Source organism: Ranitomeya imitator, chromosome 1 (genome assembly GCF_032444005.1).
Source record: "Ranitomeya imitator isolate aRanImi1 chromosome 1, aRanImi1.pri, whole genome shotgun sequence".
Lineage (NCBI taxonomy): Eukaryota > Metazoa > Chordata > Amphibia > Anura > Dendrobatidae > Ranitomeya > Ranitomeya imitator.
This window is the reverse complement of record NC_091282.1, coordinates 581999510-582019337: the sequence shown is the minus strand read 5'-3', so window position 1 is coordinate 582019337 and position 19828 is coordinate 581999510. Positions and strand designations below refer to the sequence as shown.

General features: G+C 45.7%; 1 protein-coding gene across 1 annotated transcript in view; it reads left to right on the top strand.

Moving 5' to 3' along the window:
- The window catches only part of HMG20B (high mobility group 20B), a 740474-nt gene that overhangs the window by 355368 nt on the left and 365278 nt on the right, over positions 1 to 19828 (top strand). Inside the window, exon 5 of the mRNA XM_069767875.1 lies at positions 3034 to 3154. Coding sequence (XP_069623976.1) covers positions 3034 to 3154 — 121 coding nt within the window. The remainder of the gene's footprint in view (positions 1 to 3033; positions 3155 to 19828) is intronic.

Genomic DNA, 19828 nt, shown 5'->3' with positions numbered 1-19828 from the left:
AGGCTATTAATATCTGCCATCAGTCACTGGCTTTACTACTCTGGCGGAGGAAATTGCGCGGGAGCCCATGCCAATTTTTTCCGCCATTTAACCCTTTAATTTAATAGCTAGAACGGCCAAATTTTGCACATACACACTACTAACATTAGTAGTGTGGAATATGCAAAAAAATGGGGATATGAGATGGTTTACTGTATGTAAACCATGTCTCATATCATGTCGGGTTTAGGAAGGAGATAGCTTTATAGCCGGTAATTCAATTGCCGGCTTTTGCTATCTAGCGCTGTATGAAATATTAATATATATACATATATGTGTCTCACGCTCATACGTCCGTAAAACTCACTAGTGTGACGCCGGCCTGACTCTATTGAAGTCAATGGGTGAAAAACGCACAAAGAATTGACAAACTGCTGATTTAAAAGTAGCACAAATCCAGAAAAGAAAATTACTGATCATTTGCGCAGCATTTCAAGATTATCATTGACTTTGCTGGCATAAGGATTCCCTAGCATTTTTTGGGCTAATTCAATTTGGAAAAATCACGCCAAAAACGCACAGTGTGCACACAGCCTTAATTCCAGCTTAACCGAATATTACATTTCGTAGGGAAATTATACTCAAAAATATGATTGTGCCTTGATAATAATCATAGTATTTTCTGTAAAAAAAAATAAAAAGAGACTTTGGATGCTTTTAAATGTGGGATTAAAAATGCTGTTGTAAAATCTTGAATGAAGCTGTTTTTGCAATAGATAAGGTCTTCTTCACACATCCGTATAAAACTGGTGCTGCAAAAAAAAGTATCTGTGTCATCATTGTTTTGGATCAGTGAATCATCAGTGTTTTTCCAGTATGGCAAAAGAAAAATAAATTACAAATCTTCTCATATACTTTGCCATGTTCAAGAGTACAGCACATGGATGCCATCTGTTTGCAGTACATGTTTTTCACAGACTTGTAGAATTGTGATGGCCCTTGCCATCTGTGCTGCCAGTTACAAAACGGACATTGCTTTGTGTGGTTTACACGGACACACAGTCTGTGTAAAAACATGGACATGTACACAGCAGCTTAAATTTTAATGGGTATGTAAGGCAACCGTGAAAAAAAAAAACAGATACCACATTTACTGGAGACGCATACATGTGAAGGGGGCCTAGTAAATGTTTTGCTATCATTGATAACTCCACCCATTAACATGCGTTAAAGGGCTGTTGTTAACGCAAGTGCCGAATTTTGCTAGCGCTAGCACAGATAGAGATATCAGATGCTCTATCTGCGCTAGCAGTGACGGACCCGGAAACGCTGCAGCCCGCGTCCCAAGGTACATCACTCAATGACGGCACATCGCTAGCGCACGCCCATTGTGGGCATGCGCTAGCGATGCGTCCGACATAGGGGATAATTGTGGCATTAACGGACTACGTTACACCGCGTTATGCCGCGGTGTAACATAGTCTGTCTAACGTACCATATAAATACAATGTGAACCCAGCCTAAGAGCTGACTGGGTAATCATTCCTATATACCTGAGGAAGGCTGGATGCAGCCTACACGTATATTGCTTTTTAATAAAAAAGTGTTTGTTTTTGTTTTCCTTTTTTTGTTCTCTCTGAACTCATTGGATCTACAGTGGCATGTAAAAGTTTGGGCACCCCTGGTCACAATTACTGTTACTGTGAACATTTAAGAAAGTGGAAGATGACTCATTTACTTTGTATTTTAGGCAAAAAAGTTTTTTTTTTTACATTTTAAAAATTACACTGTTTTTGCCTCTTTCCATCATGTTGGTATCTACTTTAGTTGTGTTTTTTTTTTTTCTTTTTTTTTTTTTTTACTTCTTCTGGGTCACAGAAATTAGCAACAGGTAAATTTGATTTTTCAAATTTCATTGTTTGTTTGTTTTTTCTTTCACCAGTAAATTAATTGAACCCCCCCTAAAAACTGGATACGTATTGTTGTAAAACCTACTGACCTGAATTATCATGTTGGCGAGTCATTGTTACCTCAGAATGAGCACTGTATAAAGAAAACCCAAGAATTATGTTGAAATTGCACTCTTTATCAGACTTGGAATTTTTTTTCAAAAATAGCAAGCTTGTATGGCAATATCAACAGAAAAATGTAAAGTTGATGGCAAAAAAGTTTATGGTAATGGGGGAAAAAACGAAAAATTGTCTGTACTAAAATGGTTAAAAGCAAAAGTGTGATGCATTTTACACTTGAAATAAGCCGATTTCTCCCTTTGCAATAGCAAGTAGTATTGTCCAGATAGGGCAGGGGTGAGGAATCTTTTTTTTGTGAAGGGCCATTTGGATATTTATACCATCCTTCGGGGGTCGAACAAACTCCGCCCACAAACTACATCCTGACTCTGGCACTGGTTTCAGGACGTGATCTTTCATTGCATGCCCTTCAGTGTTCAGTAGTGAACACTGCGTGTGTGCTAAGAAAAAATTAATGAGCTGGTGGCAATCAAAATACAGCTCCTTGCCCAAGAATGTGGTCCCTGACAATCTGCTCGGAGGCCTGATAAAAGGTCATTGAGGGCCGTAATTGGCCCTGGGGCCTGAGGTTCCCCACCCCTGAGATAGGGCCACACAATGACTTTGGCCATGACTGAGGTTGTGAGGCCAAAGATTGTCATGTATAGCTGGTAAATTGCAGTGCAATACAAGTGAATGGGGTTGCATTGTGACACCTAGGGTAGGTCATATGGAAGTAAGTCACAAAGAAATCCACCCGGCTGGATTTTCTGACTTGCTTGAACCATAGGTTTAGCAGTGTGACCTCATTAACTTTAACTTTAAGCTTGAAACTCATTTCACCGAACAAACAAACATTTTGTCATTGATTTGGTGATTGGAAGCCTATTTACACTACCGGATAAGCAGGAAATGAGGAATACTTATTCCAAAAAAAGCATGCAGTGCAGATGCACGTTTGTTCTTTGCTATAGTTAATAGCTGCGTGGATTGTTATGTAGACTGTAGATTGTTTGCAGACTTTCATGGATAATTTTTGTTTTAGAGGTATCTGGATGATGCAGAGAAGGAAAAACAACAGTACATAAAAGAACTTAGAGAATATCAGCAGTCTGAAGCATATAAAATGTGTGCAGAAAAGATTCAAGTGAAGGAGATCAAAAAAGGTAAGGGAATAGTTTCTTTAAACAAAAAAGTTACTGATTTATTTGTTATATTTTGCTAATAAACAGCATCAGAAGTAGTTGTGCAAGCTTGTTATGTAGTTTCACTACAGCGGATGTGCACTACTATTGCTGTACTTACCCATATATACGGTAAATTAAATAAAAAAACAAAAAAGAAACTTAGACTCACCTTCCGGACCCAGCGCCGTTCCAGCGACGTGTCTACCAGCTGTAACAGGTGACAACCACAACCGCTGATGGACTGCAACCTTCACTGTTCTGTCAGACGGAACAGTGTCATCTGACACGAGTCAAGGTGACAGCCATCAGAAACCGGTGAGCTGTAGTGCTCATGTGACATAACAATGTCACATGAATGCTGGCAGACACGATACCAATATTTGCTGGAATGGCGCCAGATCTGGTAGGTGAGTTTAATGGTATTCCTGGTGAAAGTGGGTGGTCACATGGTTTTCGTACTTGAGGTCACATGCCGAATACACTCATCCAGCTTCTCTTAATTCACATATATTGAGAGCAGCAAATTGAGTCTAGTCAACACGTGACTTCAAGTATGCAAATTGCATACTACCGCCCACCCACTTGCATTATACCAGAGTGTTTACCAACCCTCACCTTTTACATTTATTTTCCTTGCTTTGGCAATACTAACCGTATTTTGGTCCTGCCAATAAAGCCTAGTTGAGTTGAGTCTGCAGACTTTTATCTGAAACCTACACAACTCCTCTAACCGCTTAGGCTAGATTCACATTGTGTTAAAGCAGCCCGTTCAACACATGCGTTAAACGGGCTGTGTCAACGCAAGTGCCGACATGCCATTGCGCTAGTGCAGATAGATCTAGCAGATGCTCTATCTGCGCTAGCGGTGACAGACCCGGAAACGCTGCAGCCCGCATCCCAGGGTCCGTCACTCAATGACGGCACATCGCTAGCGCACGCCCATTTTGGGCATGCGCTAGCGATCTGCCCGAAATAGAGCTTAATAACAGCTTTAACGGACTGCGTTACACCGCGTTATGCCGTTTAATGGACTGGTGAAACGTAATGTGAACCCAGCCTAAACGACGAGTGCCATACACACAGATGCTTCTTACAAAATTAGAATATCATCAAAAAGTTAATTTGTTTCAGTTCTTTAATACAAAAAGTGAAATTCATATATTATATAGTCATTACAAACAGTGATCTATTTCAAATGTTTTTTTCTGCTAATGTTAATGATTATGGCTTATAGCCAATGAGAGCCCAAAAGTCATTATTTAAGTTTCACGGATCCCTCTCCGTGGTGTCACTAATTCGTCACGTACCCACTCTCAGCACATGACTTGGGGTTGTGCCTGTAAGGATTAATCTATCTCCCCTCTCTGTCCAGCATTTAACTTCTGTCCTATGATGTAATAGGAGCATAAATCACACACCGACCCAGGCTACACACCTGCTCATAAACACTGCCACCACTCACAGAATACACGGGCAGTGAGTCCCGGAAATAGTACTAATACTGTCTACCACTCATATGGATCATACAGTTTAAGGCTATGAATTCTTTTATAACATTCAAGGTTCAACTTGTTAAAATTTTATGCTTTAATACAAAAAGGTTCAGTGCTTAAAGTAAGAAAAATAACAAGAGAGAAACTTACAGAAAAAGCTAACTTGTAGTCTGCTTCTGCTCTGTGTGTGTGTGTGTGGGGGGGAATATGGAGTTGGTGGAACACATCAACTTTGGCTGCCCTGACATGTGAACAATTTTTGCAAGTATACAAGCTAAATTTATAGTCAACCTGGAGGTCAGATTTCTAGACCAGCCCCTCAAGTTGATATTCTAATTGCTTGTTTTTTGATTGGACCATGGCTGCGCACCCAATGAATATATTATTTCTCTGAGATTCTTCCTGTAAAGCTTCCCACAGATAGTGTCAGACTGTCAGTGACATCTCTCTTCCAAAGAGCTAGAATGTGTCAAATGTTCCCTTTCTTCTTGGATCACAGCACAACCCCCTTGGTGAGATTTGGAGACAGAAGTCTGCTGTCTCAGGAAAATACACATTAACACCTGGGTGAGACCTGCCTTCAGGACAGAAGTTACATTATCACTAGTCACACAATAAACCCATACATAGTTCACTGTGTATATATATATGTATATATATATATATATATATATATATATACATACATACATAGGTGGCTTGTCGCTGTGATGTAGCCCATAACCATGTATATATATGTGTTTCAGGACCTGTGGTGATGTCAGACCACATGTCTGTGATGGGTTCCTGGGTGTGGTTAGCTCTATATAAGACAGGCTAATGCTTTACACAGCAGATATGTGTGGAGGTGAAACCCTCCTGAGTGTGTTAAGGCTCCAGGACTGAGCCTGAAGGACTGGACACTTGCTTTTCTTCCCTGAGCCAAAGGCTATTTGTTTTCTGTTATTTTTGCCATGTGGTTTATGAAGCAATAAACCCTGTGAACTTTTAACCCCTTAGCGACCGCCGATACGCCTTTTAACGGCGGCCGCTAAGGGTACTTAAACCACAGCGCCGTTAATTAACGGCGCTGTGGAAAAAGTCCATAGCGCCCCCCAGAGGCCGATTTTCTCCGGGGTCTCGGCTGCCGAGGGTAGCCGAGACCCCAGAGAACATGATTCAGGGGGTTTTTAACCCACCCCGCATTTGCGATCGCCGGTAATTAACCGTTTACCGGCGATCGCAAGAAAAAAAAAAAAAGCGATCTCTTTTTAATTTCTCTGTCCTCCGATGTGATCGCACATCGGAGGACAGAGAAAAGGGGTCCCAGGTGGCCCCCCAATACTCACCTAGCTCCCCCGATGCTCCTCGTGTCTCCCGGTGGGCGCCGCCATCTTCAAAATGGCGGGCGCATGCGCAGTGCGCCCGCCGGCCGGCACCGGGAGAATCTTTGGGGTCTCGGCTGCCGGGGGTAGCCGAGACCCCAAAGAGCACGATCGGGGTCGGTATTACCGACCCCTGTTTTGCGATCGCCGGTAATTAACTGTTTACCGGCGACCGCAAAAAAAAAAAAAAAAAAAGTAAAGTGTAATTCTCTGTCCTCTGATGTGATCGCACATCAGAGGACAGAGAAATAGGGGGATTCGGGGACCCTAGCATACTCACCTAGGTCCCTGGATCCTCTTGCTGCTCCTCCTGGCCGCCGGCAGCAGAACATGGCGGACGCATGCCCAGTGCACCCGCCATCTGTCTCCATCTGCCGGCCGGCAGGAGAACAGCAGTTGGGGCTAAAATTAGGGGTAGGGTTAGGGTTAGGGTTAGGGGTAGGGTTAGGGGTAGGGGTAGGGGAAGGGTTAGGAGTAGGGGTAGGGGTAGGGGTAGGGGTAGGGTTAGGGCTAGGGTTGGGGCTAAATTTAGGGTTGGGGCTAAATTTAGGGTTAGGGTTGGGGCTAAACTTAGGGTTAGGCTTCTTTCACACTTACGTCGGTACGGGGCCGTCGCAATGCGTCGGCCCGACATACCGACGCACGTTGTGAAAATTGTGCACAACGTGGGCAGCAGCTGTAGTTTTTCAACACATCCGCTGCCCAATCTATGTCCTGGGGAGGAGGGGGCGGAGTTACGGCCACGCATGCGCGGTCAGAAATGGCGGATGCGACGTACAAAAAACGTTTCATTGAACGTTTTTTTGTGCCGATGCTCCGCCAAAACACAACTGATCCAGTGCACGACGGACGCGACGTGTGGCCATCCGTCACGATCCGTCGGCAATACAAGTCTATGGGCAAAAAACGCATCCTGCGGGCACATTTGCAGGATCCGTTTCTTATCCAAAACGACGGATTGCGACGGAATGCCAAACGACGCAAGTGTGAAAGTAGCCTTAGGGTTAGGGTTGGGGCTAAAGTTAGGGCTAGGGTTGGGGCTAAAGTTAGGGTTAGAGCTGGGATTAGGGTTAGGGTTTGGATTAGGGTTGGTATTAGGGTTAGGGTTGGCATTAGGGTTACGCTTGGGATTAGGGTTAGGTTTGGGATTAGGGTTAAGGTTAGGGTTGTGATTAGGGGTGTATTGGGATTAGGGTTAGGTTTGAGGTTAGGGTTGAGATTAGGATTAGGGGTGTGTTGGATTTAGGGTTTTGATTAGGGTTATGGTTAGGGTTGACATTAGGGTTGTTTTGGGGTAAGGGTTGTGATTATGGTTAGGGTTAGTGATTAGGATTATGGATGAGGTTGGGATTAGGGTTAGGGGTGTGTTGGGGTTAGGGTTGGAGCTAGAATTGGGGGGTTTCCACTGTTTAGGTACATCAGGGGGTCTCCAAACACGACAGCCAATTTTGCGCTCAAAAAGTCAAATGGTGCTCCCTCCCTTCTGAGCTCTGCCGTGCGCCCAAACAGTGGGTTACCCCCACATATGGGGCATCAGCGTACTCGGGATAAATTGGACAACAACTTCTGGGGTCCAATTTCTCTTGTTACCCTTGTGAAAATAAAAACTTGGGGGCTACAATATCTTTTTTGTGAAAAAAAAAATATTTTTTATTTTCACGACTCTGCATTCTAAACTTCTGTGAAGCACTTGGGCATTCAAAGTTCTCACCACACATCTAGATAAGTTCCTTGGGGGGTCTAGTTTCCAAAATGGGGTCACTTGTGGGGGGTTACTACAGTTTAGGTACATCAGGGGCTCTGCAATCGCAACATAATGCCCACAGACCATTCTATCAAAGTCTGCATTCCAAAAAGGCGCTCCTTCCCTTCCGAGCTCTGCCGTGCGCCCAAACAGTGGTTTACCCCCACATATGGCACATCAGCGTACTCGGGATAAATTGGACAACAACTATTGCAGTCCAATTTCTCCTGTTACCCTTGTGAAAATAAAAACTTGGGGGCTACAATATCTTTTTTGTGGAAAAAAAAAATATTTTTTATTTTCACGACTCTGCATTCTAAACTTCTGTGAAGCACTTGGGCATTCAAAGTTCTCACCACACATCTAGATAAGTTCCTTGGGGGGTCTAGTTTCCAAAATGGGGTCACTTGTGGAGGGTTTCTACTGGTTAGGTACATCAGGGGCTCTGCAAACGCAACATAATACCCGCAGACCATTCTATCAAAGTCTGCATTCCAAAACGGCGCTCCTTCCTTCCGAGCTCTGCCGTGCGCCCAAACAGTGGTTTACCCCCACATATGGGGTACCAGCATACTCAGGACAAATTGGACAACAACTTTTGGGGTCCAATTTCTTTTGTTACCCTTGTGAAAATAAAAATTTGGTGGCTAAAAAATATTTTTTGTGGAAAAAAATTTTTTTTTTATTTTCACGGCTCTGCATTATAAACTTCTGTGAAGCACTTGGGCATTCAAGGTTCTCACCACACATCTAGATAAGTTCCATGGGGGGTCTAGTTTCCAAAATTGGGTCACTTGTGGGGGATTTCTACTGTTTAGGCACATCAGGGGCTCTCCAAACGCGACATGGCGTCCGATCTCAATTCCAGCCAATTCTACATTGAAAAAGTAAAACGGCACTCTTTCTCTTCCAAGCTCTGCGGTGCGCCCAAACAGTGGTTTACCCCCACATATTGGGTATCGACGTACTCAGGAGAAATTGCACAACAACTTTAGTGGTCTAATTTCTCCTGTTACCCTTGTGAAAATAAAAATTTGTGGGCAAAAAGATCATTTTTGTAGAAAAAAATGCAATTTTTTTTTTTCACGGCTCTACGTTATAAACTTCTGTGAAGCACATGGGGGTTCAAAGTGCTCGCCACACATCTAGATAAGTTCCTTAAGGGGTCTAGTTTCCAAAATGGTGTCACTTGTGGGGGGTTTCCACTGTTTAGGCACATCAGGGGCTCTCCAAACGCGACATGGCGTCCAATCTCAATTCCAGCCAATTCTACATTGAAAAAGTAAAACGGCACGCCTTCTCTTCCAAGCTCTGCGGTGCGCCCTAACAGTTGTTTACCCCCACATATTGGGTATCAGCGTACTCAGGAGAAATTGCACAACAACTTTTGTGGTCTAATTTCTCCTGTTACCCTTGTGAAAATAAGAATTTGTGGGCGAAAAGATCATTTTTGTGTAAACAAAAGCGATTTTTTATTTTCACGGCTCTACGTTATAAACTTCTGTGAAGCACTTGGGGGTTCAAAGTGCTCACCACACATCTAGATAAGTTCCTTAAGGGGTCTAGTTTCCAAAATGGTGTCACTTGTGGGGAGTTTCCACTGTTTAGGCACATCAGGGGCTCTCTAAATGTGACATGGTGTCCGATCTCAATTCCAGCCAATTCTGCATTGAAAAAGTCAAACGGCGCTCCTTCACTTCTAAGTTCTGCGGTGCGCCCTAACAGTGGTTTACCCCCACATATGGGGTATTGGCGTATTCAGGAGAAATTGCATAACAAAATTTATGGTTACATTTCTGTTTTTACACTTGTGAAAATAAAAAAAATGGTTCTGAATTAAGATGTTTGCAAAAAAAAGTTAAATGTTCATTTTTTCCTTCCACATTGTTTCAGTTCCTGTGAAGCACGTAAAGGGTTAATAAACTTCTTGAATGTGGTTTTGAGAACCTTGAGGGGTGTAGTTTTTAGAATGGTGTCACACTTCATTATTTTCTATCATATAGACCCCTCAAAATGACTTCAAATGTGATGTGGTCCCTAAAAAAAAATGGTGTTGTAAAAATGAGAAATTGCTGGTCAACTTTTAACCCTTATAACTCCCTAACAAAAAAAAATTTTGTTTCCAAAATTGTGCTGATGTAAAGTAGACATGTGGGAATGTTATTTATTAACTATTTTTCATGACATATCTCTCTGATTTAAGGGCATAAAAATACAAAGTTTGAAAATTGCAAAATTTTAAAAATTTTCGCCATATTTCCGTTTTTTTCATAAATAATCGCAAGTAATATCGAAGAAATGTTACCACTAACATGAAGTACAATATGTCACGAAAAAACAATCTCAGAATCAGCGGGATCCGTTGAAGCGTTCCAGAGTTATAACCTCATAAAGTGACAGTGGTCAGAATTGCAAAAATTGGCCTGGTCATTAAGTACCAAATTGGCTCTGTCACTAAGGGGTTAAAGGAACGTGCCTCCTGAGTGTCAGCCGTCGCACCTGAGTGAGTGAAATCCCTACAATATATATATCTACTATATAATTGTCTAAGGGTCACTTCCGTCTTTCTGTCTGTCTGTCACACGATATTCATTGGTCGCGGCTTCTGTCTGTCATGGAATTCCAAGTCGCTGATTGGTCGCGGCAAAACAGCCACGACCAATCAGCGACGGGCACAGTCTGGAAGAAAATGGCCGCTCCTTACTCCCCGCAGTCAGTGCCCGCAGCCCGCATACTCCCCTCCAGTCACCGCTCATATAGGCTTAATGCCGGGTAACGCACTCCGTAACCGCTGCTATTAACCCTGTGTGTCCCCTACTTTTTATTATTGATGCTGCCTATACGGCATCAATAGTAAAAAAATTTAATGTTAAAAATAATAAAAAAAAAACCCTGCTATTCTCACCCTCCGTAGTCCGCTGAGCCGCTCGCGCTGCCGCCATCCTTCATTCCCAGCGATGCATAGCGAAATTACCCAGAAGACTTAGCGGTCTCGCGAGACCGCGAAGTCATCTGGGTAATTTCGCAATGCATCCTGGGAATGGAAGATGGCGGCAGCTGCGCGCCTATCGCTGGAGCTTTGGTGGATCCCAGGGGGTGAGTATATAACTATTTTTTTATTTTTTTTATTTTTTTTTAACAGGGATATGGTGCCCACACTGCTGTATACTACGTGGGCTGTATTAGATACCGTGTGGCTGCTATATACTACGTAGGTAGTGTTATATACTACGTGGCTGCTATATACTGCGTGGGCTGTGTTATATATTATGTGGCCTCTGTTGGTGCCCACACTGCTGTATACTACGTGGGCTGTGTTAGATACCACGTGGCTGCTATATACTACATAGGCAGTGTTATATACTACGTGGGCTGTGCTATATATTACGTGGCCACTGTTATATACTGTGTGGGCAGTGTTATATACTATGTGGCTGCTATATACTGTGTGGGCTGTGCTATATATTACATGGCCAGTGTTATATACTGCGTGGCCTGTGTTATATACTACGTCGCCTGTGTTATATACTGCGTGGCCGCTATATACTGCGTGGGCTGTTATATACTGCGTGGCCACTGTTATATATTGTGTGGCCTGTATTAACGCATCGCGTATTCTACAATATGTATGTATATAGCAGCCACATAGTATATAGCACAGGCCACGTAGTATTTGTCTGCTATATACTACATGGCTCCCATATACTACGTGGCCTGTGCTACATACTATGTGGCTGCTCTATAGATACATAAATACATATTCTAGAATACCCGATGTGTTAGAATCGGGCCACCATCTAGTATATACAGTGGGGCAAAAAAGTATTTAGTCAGTCAGCAATAGTGCAAGTTCCACCACTTAAAAAGATGAGAGGCGTCTGTAATTTACATCATAGGTAGACCTCAACTATGGGAGACAAACTGAGAAAAAAAATCCAGAAAATCACATTGTCTGTTTTTTTATCATTTTTTTTGCATATTATGGTGGAAAATAAGTATTTGGTCAGAAACAAACAATCAAGATTTCTGGCTCTCACAGACCTGTAACTTCTTCTTTAAGAGTCTCCTCTTTCCTCCACTCATTACCTGTAGTAATGGCACCTGTTTAAACTTGTTATCAGTATAAAAAGACACCTGTGCACACCCTCAAACAGTCTGACTCCAAACTCCACTATGGTGAAGACCAAAGAGCTGTCAAAGGACACCAGAAACAAAATTGTAGCCCTGCACCAGGCTGGGAAGACTGAATCTGCAATAGCCAACCAGCTTGGAGTGAAGAAATCAACAGTGGGAGCAATAATTAGAAAATGGAAGACATACAAGACCACTGATAATCTCCCTCGATCTGGGGCTCCACGCAAAATCCCACCCCGTGGGGTCAGAATGATCACAAGAACGGTGAGCAAAAATCCCAGAACCACGCGGGGGGACCTAGTGAATGAACTGCAGAGAGCTGGGACCAATGTAACAAGGCCTACCATAAGTAACACACTACGCCACCATGGACTCAGATCCTGCAGTGCCAGACGTGTCCCACTGCTTAAGCCAGTACATGTCCGGGCCCGTCTGAAGTTTGCTAGAGAGCATTTGGATGATCCAGAGGAGTTTTGGGAGAATGTCCTATGGTCTGATGAAACCAAACTGGAACTGTTTGGTAGAAACACAACTTGTCGTGTTTGGAGGAAAAAGAATACTGAGTTGCATCCATCAAACACCATACCTACTGTAAAGCATGGTGGTGGAAACATCATGCTTTGGGGCTGTTTCTTTGCAAAGGGGCCAGGACGACTGATCCGGGTACATGAAAGAATGAATGGGGCCATGTATCGTGAGATTTTGAGTGCAAACCTCCTTCCATCAGCAAGGGCATTGAAGATGAAACGTGGCTGGGTCTTTCAACATGACAATGATCCAAAGCACACCGCCAGGGCAATGAAGGAGTGGCTTCGTAAGAAGCATTTCAAGGTCCTGGAGTGGCCTAGCCAGTCTCCAGATCTCAACCCTATAGAAAACCTTTGGAGGGAGTTGAAAGTCCGTGTTGCCAAGCGAAAAGCCAAAAACATCACTGCTCTAGAGGAGATCTGCATGAAGGAATGGGCCAACATACCAACAACAGTGTGTGGCAACCTTGTGAAGACTTACAGAAAACGTTTGACCTCTGTCATTGCCAACAAAGGATATATTACAAAGTATTGAGATGAAATTTTGTTTCTGACCAAATACTTATTTTCCACCATAATATGCAAATAAAATGTTAAAAAAACAGACAATGTGATTTTCTGGATTTTTTTTTCTCAGTTTGTCTCCCATAGTTGAGGTCTACCTATGATGTAAATTACAGACGCTTCTCATCTTTTTAAGTGGTGGAACTTGCACTATTGCTGACTGACTAAATACTTTTTTGCCCCACTGTATATATATATATATATATATATATATATATATAACGCTGGGAGCGTCACTCTGTCCGAAACCTTTATAGACTGCGCGTGCGCAAGCGCCGGCGCAGTCTGGGCCTCAGAGTGACGCTCCCAGGAGATCGTGGTATGCGTAAACACTGAACGCACACCGCGATCTCCAACAGAGAAGCAGGGACCGCCAGGAGGGTGAGTATCGGCTATATTCACCTGGCCCCGTTCCACCGCTGCGCGCCGCCATCTTCCCGGTCCTCGGCCTGTGACCTTCAGTTCAGAGGGCGCGATGACGCGCTTAATGCGTGCCGGCGCCGCCCTCTGACTGACCAGTCACAGACAGAGGACCGGGAAGATGGCGGCGCGCAGCGGTGGAACGGGGCCAGGTGAATATATTAAGTGTTGGGGGGCCTGAGCTGGTGGCGATACCGGCACCTGACCCCCACAGCGCGCCAGTGTCCCCGCCTGCTCAGGCCCCCCAGCACTCGGCGCCCAGCGACGATAGGGGAGTATGTTTTTTTTTTATATATATATATATTGCAGCAGCATACGGGGCATATGCAATGGAGCATCTTATGGGGCCATAAACCATAATGGAGCAGTGTATGGGGGCATATACTATGGAGCATCTTATGGGGGCCATAAACCTTTATGGAACAGCGTACGGGGCATACACTATGGAGCATCTTATGGGGGCCATAAACCATAATGGAGCAGTGTACGGGGGCATATACAATGGAGCAACTTATGATGCCATAAACCTTTATGGAACAGCGTACGAGGCATACACTTTGGAGCATCTTATGGGGGCCATAAACCATAATGGAGCAGTGTACGGGGGCATATACTATGGAGCATCTTATGGGGGCCATCAACCTTTATGGAACAGCGTACGGGGCATACACTATGGAGCATCTTATGGGGGCCATAAACCATAATGGAGCAGTGTACGGGGCATATACTATGGAGCATCTTATGGGGGCCATAAACCATAATGGAGCAGTGTACGGGGGCATATACCATGGAGCATCTTATGAGGGCCATAAACCTTTATGGAACAGCGTACGGGGCATACACTATGGAGCATCTTATGGGGGCCATAAACCATAATGGAGCTGTGTACGGGGGCATATACCATGGAGCATCTTATGGGGGCCATAAACCTTTATGGAACAGCGTACGGGGCATACACTATGGAGCATCTTATGGGGGCCATAAACCATAATGGAGCAGTGTACGGGGCATATACTATGGAGCATCTTATGGGGGCCATAAACCATAATGGAGCAGTGTACGGGGGCATATACCATGGAGCATCTTATGAGGGCCATAAACCTTTATGGAACAGCGTACGGGGCATACACTATGGAGCATCTTATGGGGGCCATAAACCTTTATGGAGCAGTGTACGGGGGCATATACTATGGAGCATCTTATGGGGGCCATCAACCTTTATGGAGCAGTGTACGGGGCATATACTATGGAGCATTTTCTGGGGGCCATAAACATTTATGGAGCAGCGTATGGGGCATATGGATGGGAGCAGCAAATTACAGAACGGGGGCGCAGGATGGGAGCAGCACATGACAGAATAGGGCAGCACATGACAGAACAGGGGCGCAGAATGGGAGCAGCACATGACAGAACGGGGGCGCAGAATGGGAGCAGCACATGACAGAACGGGGGCGCAGGATGGGAGCAGCACATGACAGAACGGGGGCGCAGGATGGGAGCAGCACATGACAGAACGGGGGCGCAGGATGGCAGCAGCACATGACAGAACGGGGGCGCAGGATGGCAGCAGCACATGACAGAACGGGGGCGCAGGAAGGAAGCAGCACATGACAGAATGGGGGCGCAGGATGGGAGCAGCACATGACAGGATGGGGGCGCAGGATGAGAGCAGCAAATGACAAAATGGAGGCGCAGGATGGGTGCAGCACATGTCAGAATGGAGGCGCAGGATGGGTGCAGCACATGTCAGAATGGGGGCGCAGGATGGGAGCAGCACATGACAGAATAGGGCAGCACATGACAGAACGGGGGCGCAAGATGGGAGCAGCACATGAGAGAACGGGGGCGCAGGATGGAAGCAGCACATGACAGAACGGGGGCGCAAGATGGGAGCAGCACATGACAGAACGGGGGCACAGGTTGGGGGCGCAGGATGGGAGCAGCACATGACAGGATGGGGACGCAGGATGGGTGCAGCACATGACAGGATGGGGACGCAGGATGGGTGCATCACATGACAGGATGGGGACGCATGATGGAGCAGCACATGACAGGATGGGGACGCAGGATGGAGCAGCACATGACAGGACGGAGACCATATACCAATATAAATGCTCGCCACCCGGGCGTAGAACGGGTTCAATAGCTAGTATATATATATATATATATATATATATATTATATATATATATATATATATATAATTGCAAACTTCACCACACCTCCCTCCTTATGAACATGCATGGGGGTTGACTTACAGGTCAGCTCCCGAGCATGTATCTGGTTCTGCCCCACCTTGGCCATCGGCATTGCCTTGATCTATTCCTTTCTTATGCTGAATTGTGAAATCATATTGCTGTAGTGTCAGACTCCATCTAATCAATTTTCCGTTGTCCCCAACTTCTCTGTTGAGTCAACTGAATGGGTTATAATCTGTGATAACGGTGAAGTTGCAGGTATGGTTGCAGCTTCTAGAGATCCCACGCAATTGCCAAACATTCGTTTTCAATGGTGGCATAAGCCACTTCTCTGAGCTGGAGTTTCCTGCTTATGTACAGAATTGGGTGCTCCTCTCCTTGTTGGTTCACCTGGCTTAGAACTGCATCCAGCCCATAGGTGCTGGCATCTGTCTGCACTACAAACCGGCGAGTGAAATCTGGGACCTGAAGGACGGGTGAACTAACCAATGCCAACTTTAGGGCAGAAAATGATTCCTCACACTGAGGACTCCAGGAGACAATTTTGGGAAGTTTCCTCCTGGTCAGATCAGTTAACGGTTTGGCCGGAGCACTGTAGTTTGGAACAAACATCCTATAGTAGCCAGCCGTACCCAGGAAGGACAGTACCTTCTTCTTGGTTTGTGGGGTGGACCAGGCTGTAATGGCTTCTACCTTCCCTGGCTCAGGTTTTAGCAGACCTCCCCCCACCCGGTGTCCTAGGTATTGTACTTCCCGCATGGCTACCTAACACTTCCCTGGCTTAACAGTAAGACCTGCAGTTTTAAGCCTTTGGAACACCTGAGAAAGATGTACGAGGTGTTCCTCTCAAGAATGACTAAAAATGGCTATGTCATTGAGATAAGCGATGGCAAAACCATCACATCCTTCCAATAAGTGACACCAAAGGGCATCACCAGAAACTCAAACAGCCCGAATGGCGTTATAAAGGCGGACCTCTCCTGATCTTCTTTGGTCAGGGGTATCTGCCAGTATCTCCTACTTAGGTCCATGATGGTTAGGTACAATGCTTTAGCTAGCTGCTCTAGTAGCTCATCTATCCTTGGCATGGGTAGACCTCACATGTAATCAGTACATTTAATTTCCAGTAGTCTACACAGAACCGGGTAGTACGGTCCTTTTTTGGGACAAGTACCACAGGCGAGGCCCAGGCACTCTGGGATTTTCGTATCACCTTGAGGTTCAACATCTCCTCTACCTGTTCCCTCATGTGTGCCTTCACCTGTGCTGACACACGGTATGCAGACTGCCGTACTGGGTGATTAGTACCAGTGTCCACATGGTGAGCTGCTAAGTGCGTCCTCCCAGGCTCCCCTGTGAAGACTTCGGTGAACTCGCTGAGCGCCCCCATCAGCTCAGACCTCTGACTGTGGGATAGCTAAGGGTTAAACTCTGCTGACTCCAAGGACTCCATGTACTGAGTCCCAGCCCCCACATCTAGCAACAGATCAGCTTCCCCCTCTTCAGGCAGGCTACAGACAGGTAAGACTCGGGTCTCCCTGTCATGATGAGCCTTCAGCATATTCACATAAAATACTTTCTGATGCTTTACATGCTCATCTAGTGTCACTACATAATTAACATCATTTAGCCGCTTATGTACAGTATATGGTCCCTCCCATGCGGCCTGCAGTTTATTCTGTAACATAGGGACCAACACCCAAACCTTCTGCCCCTCCTCGTAGGCCTTCAGTCTGGCATTACGGTCGTACAAACCTTCTGGTTGATTTGGGCCTGGGTCACGTTCTCATGGGCCAGGTTGCTCAGTTTTTGCATTTTCTCTCTGAGCCGCAGTACATATTCAACCACTGAAACACTCGTAGTTTTGGGGTGGCCCTCCCAACAGTTCTTAATCAAAGCAAGTCGCCCCCTGACCCTCCTCCCATAAATCAGGGGGAGAATCCTGAAGATGCCTGGGGTACCTCTCTGTAGGCAAACAGATGGGGAGGTACCGCTCCCAGTCTCTCCCTTCAGTCTCCACCAGCATTTTGAGCATTTGCTTTAATGTTCCGTTAAAAGGCTCGCAGAGTCCATTGGTTTGTGGATGATAGGCGCTGGCCACAACATGCTGCACTTTTATTTTCTCGCAGAGACTTTCCAACAGATTGGACATGAACTGGGTTCCCTGATCGGTTAACATTTCCCTGGAGAAACCCACACGAGAGATCAATCAGTAAAGCATCCGCCACTTTGTCTGCTCGGATGGAGGACAGTGCCACAGCTTCCGGGTATCGTGTAGCATAGTCCACCACTGTGAGGATGTACTTTTTGCTCGAGCTGCTAGGGATTGCAAGTGGCCATATGATATCCACAGCCACTCGATGGAAAGGCTCATCGATCACAGGCAGTGGTATCAATGGAGCTTTCTGTATATTCCCGGACTTTCCAACTCTGACAAACTACACATGATCGACAGTAATTGGCAATATCTGTCCCCATCTTGGGCCAATAGAAGTTATGTGTCAGGCGAGCTTTAGTCTTTTGTATTCCAAGGTGATCGGCAAGAGGAATTTCATGGGCAAATCTCAATAACTGTTCCCTAAATGGATAAGGGACGATCAGCCGCCTTTCATAGTCCCAAGATTCTGTAGTATCCGTGGGGAGAATCTCTTTAAACAGTCTGCCATGGTCACAGTATACTCTCTCTTTGCCAGAAGCATCGGGGGTCTGTCTGCAGGACATCTGAGCTCCTCCAGACTGATATCTGTCCGCAGGGCCTCCTGGAAGCTCTGACTGTCCGTCTGCAGGCCCTGGCCTAGTGTGACTGCCAGGCCCTGGTCTGAAGCTGATTCTTCAGTGTCTGTTATCAGGGACCTTGTTGGGTCTGCCATGTGAGGAGGCTCTGGGGCCACAGTATGGGCCTCCTGTCCTGGCAGTTCTGGCTGAGACTCCTCCTCTAATCTCTGGGCCTGAGTCTGAGCCGCAGCCTGACTTCGGGTCACAGCTGCCACATATGTACAGTCCTGTGCATTGGGACATTTTCCTTGCTCACACGTGATCTCGGGTAGGTCACTTGCTTCCACCTTCTCTGTAGCATTTACTTGCAAGGGAGGAACATAGTGGGACACCATCCTCCCCAGGTCCGTGCCTAGCAACACATTGGTGGGAATAGCCTCTCATACTCCCACTTCTCTAAATCCTTTTACTGCTCCCCAGTCCAGGTACACACGAGCCATGGGCACGGCAGGGCTGACCCCTCTAATCCCGGTTATAGACAATCTTTCCTGGTATGATATCGGCAGGTGTTATCATGGCTGCCCCAGTGTCCCTGAGACCAATGGTGACTTTATTGCCAACAGTGACAGATTGACAGTCATCATTAGCCCTCACATCAGAGCCGGCCACAAAGAGGACAGATGGTGGGGACACAAACGGCTTTGTGGTTATAGTTGGGCGTTTCTCCCTATCCGGGCAGCCAGCGCTAACCTGTCCCACTTTGTTGCAGGAGAAGCACCAGCGTGCATCACCTAAAGAATGTCTGTTGTCTGGGATCCCATAGAAGGTGGGCTTGGACAGCACTGGTGATCGACCGGCAGAGGGAGAAGGGTCCCCATTTGGCTTACCTCCCTTCCAGCTGAATCCTGATGGCTTCCACACCTCAGGCATCCTGTTAGCCACATAGCAGTCCGCAATCTTTGCAGCCTGATCCGCAGTTTGTGGCTCCCGATCACACACAAATTGTCGTACATCCGTGGGGCACATGTGAAGAAATTGATCCTTGACCATAAGATCCGTTAAGTTCTCAAGACTGTTCACAGAAAGTTCCCTGATCCATTGGTGGAACGTGGTCCTCAACGTGCTCACAACATCCGCATAGCTGTCAGTGGATCCAAATTGTAGGTTCTGGAACTTTCTCCGATACACTTCTGGTGTTAGGTTGTATTTCCTGACCAGGGCCTCTTTTATGGCCTCATAGTTCCCATCTAGCTCTGGCGGGAGGCCTGCAAAAACTTCAGGGCTTTGCCTCTCAACCCTGGGGTTAGATACTGCGTCCACTGCTCACGGGGTAGATGGTATTGCCTGCAGGTTTTTTCAAATCTCTGAAGGAAAGTATCTAAGTCCATATCCTTCTCCATCACAGGGAAGCTTTCCAGACTTGATCTCCTTGGATTTATGTCCTGGGAGGAGATTATCTGAAGACTGATACCCCTCTCGATTTGAGCCATCTGA